The sequence below is a fragment of the Meleagris gallopavo genome, chromosome 4 (genome assembly GCF_000146605.3).
Source record: "Meleagris gallopavo isolate NT-WF06-2002-E0010 breed Aviagen turkey brand Nicholas breeding stock chromosome 4, Turkey_5.1, whole genome shotgun sequence".
In the NCBI taxonomy this organism is placed as follows: domain Eukaryota; kingdom Metazoa; phylum Chordata; class Aves; order Galliformes; family Phasianidae; genus Meleagris; species Meleagris gallopavo.
This window is the reverse complement of record NC_015014.2, coordinates 38,108,159-38,115,663: the sequence shown is the minus strand read 5'-3', so window position 1 is coordinate 38,115,663 and position 7,505 is coordinate 38,108,159. Positions and strand designations below refer to the sequence as shown.

General features: G+C 39.1%; 1 protein-coding gene across 1 annotated transcript in view; it reads left to right on the top strand.

The window, feature by feature from the left end:
• Positions 1-3,014: 3,014 nt before the first annotated feature.
• The window catches only part of UNC5C (unc-5 netrin receptor C), a 132,947-nt gene continuing 128,456 nt past the window's right edge, over positions 3,015-7,505 (top strand). Inside the window, exon 1 of the mRNA XM_031553273.1 lies at positions 3,015-3,138. Within this exon, the coding sequence (XP_031409133.1) occupies positions 3,015-3,138 (124 nt within the window). The remainder of the gene's footprint in view (positions 3,139-7,505) is intronic.

The following is a 7,505-nucleotide window of genomic DNA, read 5'->3' as shown; positions in this document are numbered from 1 at the left end:
GGAAACTCACCTGGTCAGAGTGCATGGGATTCTGTGATCACACGGATGCTCAAAAGAGAACTTGTATAGAGGGACTGTATTTCCTATCTGTAGCTCCTCATTTTACTCCTATGGTGGTTGTGGAGGAATTATAGGTAACTTACTGTATCAACAAAGCCCCACCACGATCCTAAAGCTCACCAGGTGTTTATTTGATTATCTAAAGCAGTAAGGTCAGAGGAGAATGTAGCTTTTGAGGGCTATTTTTTGTAGAATTTTATTTCCTAACTAAATGTATTTTGTAGTCTCATGTACTCTGATAATATTTAAAAATGGGTTGTCTTGTGGTGTTCTGATCATTTTGTTACTGAATCTGTAATGTATAGAAGTGAGAATTTGATCCAAGGCTTGGAAAAGCCAAGAGAGAGACTTATGCAGCATATATGTGCTAACCTTTCTTTGTTTTGTATGCTGCATGATTCTTTTTTCTCATATCAAGTGATTTGTAGTCTATGGATTGTCTCATCTCTTTTGCCACAGCCATAACATGAAGCTGCCAGTCTGCTTGGCTGGAAATGTCAGTGAAGTGAAATTTAGAATAGAAAAAACTGAACAGATCTTGCAGGTGGAGTCAAATCTGCTCTGAAGGAGAGTATGTTTGAAAGAGGAAAGTGGGTTATAAACACTTTGAACCTTGGGGAGATTCATATTCTCATAAAATCCTTAGCCTTGTCTTTCCAATAATAATAATCTCTGCCTTAACTCTTTAAGCAGTAAACCTGAACATCCTATGTTTCTCTTCTGGAGAGGAACTGGCAGAAAGCCTGGGAATGTGTAGCCTTGAGCTGTCCTCTGGTTAAGATCTCAAAGTCTTCAGATCTACAAATAGGAAACCAGCATCTCATAGGATCTGGGCACATCAGAATTGCTTTTTACCATGATTTAAAAAATGTACTCATGGTTTAAAAATTGACTTATAATTAAGAATCACATGCAATTGCTCAAGGAAATTCCCTGGTAGACATGACATTCACCAAAAGGTCATGAGGACAAGAAAGAATTATTTGTAGGTTTTCTGATAATCTTCAGAAAGGGCATAGTCATTTGTGCAGTATGGAGGAGAAGTGCAGTTGAAGAAGCAGCACAAAACGTTTTAATTGTTGTGTTTTTTTTTTGTTTTTTTTTTCCCCTTCAAGCATATCTGGTGGGATTAGAACTTCGATAAAACTGTCCTGATAATGATGCAGATCTGTGAAATTGTAGATCTCCTTGAACAACTTTGTGCCCTTACTGTGTTTCTTTTCAGCTTTCAAGCTGCTGATTTTAGCCTCCCCTCATACTGAAACAATGTTTTATTGCGGGGAAAAAATATATTTTCTCACTTTCTTTTGACTTAAATTTCCATCGTCTGCACTGATACTCCAAAGGATGATCTTTGAGGGAACCGGATAATTGGAATCTTCAGGGTGCGGATTGTTCATTTTCCACTAAGTATGAAACTCATCACGCGGAACTCTGAATACAGCAGGATAAACTTAGCAGGTGTATAAAAATGAAAATAAAAGGATACTGATTGAAAAGAGAGAGGAAAAAAAATAATGAAAGTGACATTTCCTCAACTCATCTTAAATACACAAAACTATTTTAGCTGCTTTCATAACAGATACCATGCAAAGAGACCCAATTAATTTTATCTCCATGCTGTTATACAATCTGTATAATTCTTTTGGTCACCAAAGTGTCTGAGGTACATTATATTATTCATACAGACTTCACTCCTTAGAAAAAGAAATCACATTTAATCTCTTTTTTCTTTATCTTTGGATAGATCTGTCCACGAGCAGTTTCAAATCTTAGCAGGAAAAAAAGCATAAGTAATAACAGCCTGATAAATTCTGGAAGAAACCCTAAAGAGAAAAGCATGTTCACATCAGACAGAAACTGACTTATAAATAGAGGCACACGTACTGTGTGAATGTAATTGCATTTAAGGGCATAATGTCTTTACACTTAATATTTTGACGAGATGAAGTACTTTAGCAGGAGGTTGCAGTCGTCTTATACTTCCTACAAGGATAAATGGAGAGAACACTGACAATAGCCAATGATGCCCTGATTTTGTCTATAGTTATGGGGAGCCAAATCCACTTCTGTGAGTCATTCAGCCAGATTCACTTTGGGTTTCTCCAGCTTTATGTATTGGCAAAAAAAGATGATGTGGTTGAGGCTCTCAAGGGAAAGTACTGAAATGTTGATCATCAGGCAATGGCAGAAATTTTAGGCAAGTTCTCTGAAAGGTATGTGGGATGGGATGGTCCTGTTGCCTTTTTTGTTGAATAGATACTGTGTTTTCTTTGCAAAGCTCGAGCTAGACAACTCCTTGCATTTTCAGTCCTGATCCTCACTGCAAATCCCTTCAGACTTCAGCAAATACTACGGGCTGCTCAGTATGCCTGAGCTGAATATATTTATCTCCAAGGATGGTGAAAAGAGAAAATGACACTATCTGCTGGTATTCTGTTATGGTGACACAAATGAGTGTAATTTACAGGTTAGCAAATGGATGCTCAGTGATTCGTTCTCCAGTAATATCAGAGAGAGAGGATGGATGAGTAGGTTGATTTCATAATTAAGCATGAAACTGCCTTATTTTAGGGTTTTGTTATCAGTTCAGAATGGAGCCATTCTGATGGGCTCCATTTTTCTCTGGTTTGCAAAGTTTTCGGGAAGTTTTGATGCAGTTTCAAGAAATCTTGGGTTGAATACAGCTGTATACAGTCTGGATAAATCTGTATTGGTGTATGATTTCATGCATCTAGTACAAAGAAATCAAAGCAAAGTACTTTTTCATGTAGAGACCAATGCAAGAAAAAAACTACAGCCAAAATTATGGGGGACTTCAGATACTAATTGGGTATGTGGACCCATACCATATTTTAAATGCCTGGGACCCAACATTTGATTGTTTGTGTTTGTTGTCTCATCTGAATATGAATCATGGTATAAAGCTTGCTGATCTCCTGCAAAGTGAGAGCATGAGAATTGTTCTTGAAATATTCACTATGTTGAGCCTGCTGATTCCAGCTGCCAACATGTACTCAGATGGCATTTGGGGAAACCTGAAGGATACCTGTGGCCACTTGGCATGGAATAGGGCTGGTAAGCTGACTGAACCTGCATTCAGACATGGAAAAAGTAAATGCCATAGAAGAGATGAAAGCATTTCAACTTTCAGCTACAGAGTTCAATGTCTCCTTTGTATTTAGAGGCTGGAAGAGATTTGTCAGATCTTTACTGCTTTTGCAATGCTGTTTCCTTGAAAATAGTGGGTGAGTGCCCAGTGTTCAGGCACCCACAGAAAGTGATATCCCAGGACCTAGAAATGATCCCTTCACTTTGCCCAGTTTCTCCCACCTGGTTCACCCATTGCTTTGCAGATGCAATAATGATCTTACGATCTTTGGCTGTGATAGGGAAGATGGGAGTAACTCCTCCGTACCCTCTTAAGGAAAGCAAACAGACTGGGTGAAGAAAGGGGTAGATGTAGGATGGGCAAAACCATAACTGCACATCTCCCGTACTCATAGTCTAGCTTCTGAGAATGGGATAACCTAATCTGCAGGATGGGGTGAAGACACATGTTCTCTCTGCTGAGCCTGGGACTACTCAATGCAGAATATCACTTATCATCTAGTCTGATGCCTAGGCAGCTCTGCAGCTCCCTGCCCTTTCTGTGAGCAGGTCACATAGCTACTATCTAGTATATAACATGTCTGTTTTTTTAAAAGATAGCAACATCTTCTCCAGGCTGCCCTGATGTCAACTTCATAATAAGTGTGTATTTGTAACAGCATGGGTGGGAAGCCTGTTGCAATGTAGGACAGAGGGCCTGTCCTATATTACAGTGTTGTTGTTTTGTTTTGTTTTTCCACTTAATAAATGCTAATTTATCAAGCTGTTGAGGGGAAAGAAACCCAACTATTTTCTGGCTGTGTGCTTGCAGGGATTTAAAATACACCTTTAAAGTATAAACATACTTGAAATCCCAAAGGATTTAAACACAGACATGAATCATATTTAAATTTTCACAAAGATAAGCTCTAAACTTATTGTGTTTTTACCGATTCAGGAAAACACCTTAAACTGTGGATTTGAGAATTCTTTCTACATTCCTCTTCATGCATGTATCTTTGCTTGGTCTGCATGTTTCAGGGAGCTTATTTATTTAATTGTATCGTGCTTTGCTTTTCCTTATTGTAAGTTATTTCCTTGGCAGTGATTGTATTTAACATTTATGCCTCAACTAATAGGCAGAATGAATGTTATGGGCTATCATTCTCTCCTCTTTCTTGGTCAAAGGGTAACTGTGTGAAGTTCAAGTAATTGTGTTGCTCCAAAATTGCCATTAGAGGCTTGTTATGCCTTTTGTTTGTTTGTTTGTTTGTTTAAATGTGTTCTTCAGTATTTTTAGGGTTGTTGTTGTTTTTTTTTTCCTATTATAACACACAGAAAACTACTTGAAGAATCATACTTATTTGTTCTCTACTTGCTTTGTTTTTCATACAGCTTAAAAGAAAGAGATAAGCTAATTCCGTTTGAGGACATGACCGATCACAGAACACTGAACTGTACCTTGCTTTCTTTAAGAGGTTCAAATAAGAACAAAAGTCAAGAAAATTGAGAACAGCAGGGTGGGCCTTCCTATGTAGGGGTAGATTACTTAATTCTCCTTCTTTCCTTCTGCCTGATTTGATGCGCACGTTTATGCATTCATGTACTATACAGCTTAAGTTTCTCTTCCCCTCTTTCAGAGCCAGAAGCATAAATCTTGTTGCTCTAATAAAGGCATTTAAAGCACAAAGTTATGAAAATAGTCTCTCTATTTCTGTGTTGGATATGTCATTGGCAGTAGGAAGCATTTATCTTCCCTGTCACTTAGTTTCTCTACTGAAATCTCCAGAGTCTGTAACATTTGGTTTTCTTGAAATTTTCAATAAAGGACAGGCAAATAATGTTTTCTTATTATGATTTTCCAAGCTTAAGCCTACCCAGAGTGTCTTGCAGGCACAATTAAACCGCTACTGACTGAGCTGGGCTGGGCAACATTATTGCTGCATTTTTCCCTTTCTTGACAACTCATAGAATCACAGTATGGCCTGGGTTGAAAAGGACCACAATGATCATTGAGTTTCAACCCCTCTGCTATGTGCAGGGTTGCCAACCACCAGACCAGGCTGCCCAGAGCCACATCCAGCCTGGCCTTGAATGCCTCCAAGGATGGGGCATCCACAACCTCCTTAGGCAACCTGTTCCAGTGTGTCACCACCCTTTGAGTGAAATCTTCCTCCTAATATCTAACCTAAACCTCCCCTGTCTCAGTTTAAAACCATTGCCCCTTGTCCTATTGCTATCAACCCATGTAAACAGTTGTTCCCCATCCTGTATATATGTTCCCTTCAAGTAATGGAAGGAACTCACATTATTCCCATGTCCTCTGGGGAACTGGGAGATGATGGTGAGAAGCTGCTTACCCTGAGCAGCTCCTGTGCTCTGTGGTGCTCAAGAGGGTAAACAGTGCTGCTCAGGAGAGTAAGCAGGAACTCTTCTGGGGCTCTCTTAGGCTTGCTTCTCTTAGCTTTGCAGCACTGCAGTTGGAAGGGGATATTTTCCATGGGTTGTAATCATCACCAATGCCTAGAAATAACACTGCTTTGCTAAAATATGTCTAAATAACTAGGCAGGACAGTAGATGTAATGGTTCTGCTGAGGTCTGTGCAGTGAAACTTGGAGCTTGTCACCTTGGGAGCAAATGGAGCCTTGATGCTGCTTGTTGCATTAAATTAAGAGATGTTAGATGATAGTTCTCAGCTTGACACACTAATGTGAGGAGAACAGGAAAGTATCAAGAGATCAAGGATTAAATTCTTATTTCAAGGTGAAAGTCTTCCCCTATTCAATCCTGATCCCAAACATTCAGCTGCAAAATCCTCTAGAAGAACAGTTTGCAATTCTCACCTGTTTGTCTCCATGTCTCTTGTTTAAGCCTTACTAATGCATTCTTGTTCTTTAACTATGGATGTTTCCAATTCACTTTTTGACATATGGCCAGGAAAGATTGTGCATTATATATTTCCTATTATATAAGTATTTCACTTTACCTAAATAGGCTGCCTGGGAAGTGAATGGCTGTGCTTTGAGAGGTAAACAGAATCTAGTCTTCTCCCTGATTCCTTTAAAAAGACTGCAGGAAGCTGGTACTTTATCACTTGTAAGTTCCTTTCTCTTTGCTTTCTTTCCTCAGAAATCACTCCCTAGAAACAACACGTACGTGTTGCTCCCTTCCACCTTCATATATACTGCACTTAGGAGAGAATACTCTTATGTTGTGTTAAAATGGCTGATTTAACTTGCTCAGCTGTTCAGTTTAGCACCTTAACTTCCAGGCACAGCCCTATTGATAACCGTTTCCACTGGAAAACAGATGCTCTCTCCCTCTCAGAGCGGCAGGTAATTTGTTTGATGGTCTCGTTCTCCAGGAACTTTTATGTTTTAATAGCATTTGCTAGCAACATTTTTGTTTACCCTAGACAAAATGCATACCCTACCACACCAATGTTATGCACATCATTGCTTTTAGAATTTATATAGGGTTTAGGTGGAAGCACGTGAGTCAAAATGGTTAAATGGTTAATAAATAGCAAGGTACGATTTGTTCCTTCTGTTTTTTCTTCCTTTGATGCAGACAATGCCTTATTTAGTGCAGGTGCTTAGTTGGTAGTCTCAGTACCTTGCAGTAACAATGACTGCAGATAATCACCCTCTGTCTACAACAAAAAATTGCTGTGATTGGGTAACATACTTTATCTCCTCTGGAATCTCAGAGTAGTGTGTTGGAATACCTGCACAGTCAGCCAACACACCTGCTTTACACACTATCCAAACCTGTGAGATGCTGCTTTGCTCAGTAGGGCTGTAATGGTCAGTCATCTGCTGAGGCTGCCATTCCCACTATTAACAGTGCGGGTACTGTATTCCCAAAATATTCCTGCCAAGGACCATACCTATAGCTAACACTCCCACAGTTCCACTCTTCCTTACTTGTCTGCAGAACTCTTCTACTTGTGAAAGGGTATGGAGCCTTGGCTTTGGCATTGCTTTGCTCTCCTGCCCTCTTTCTCTAAACACATCCCTCTATATATGTATTTTTGTGTTCGTGTATAAGAAGGAAGAACTCAGGAAATTAAATGTCAAAAAATCATTTGGACCAGATGGCATTTGTCTGAGATTTCTGAGAAGCTCAATAGCAGAGTTACTATAAATATATATAGATAGATTTTTCACTGAAAACAACCTCATCTGTTAAACAAGTACAGTTGTCAATTGAAAAGACTTTTTAAATGACAAGAATAGTGACAGAAATTTTGTGGTCCCCACTGAATTCAGTTTCTGTGGCAGGAAAATATATTTATGATGTTTTACTGAATTAGCATGCTACTGCATCTGATTGGCTCTGTTTCTGACTGTCT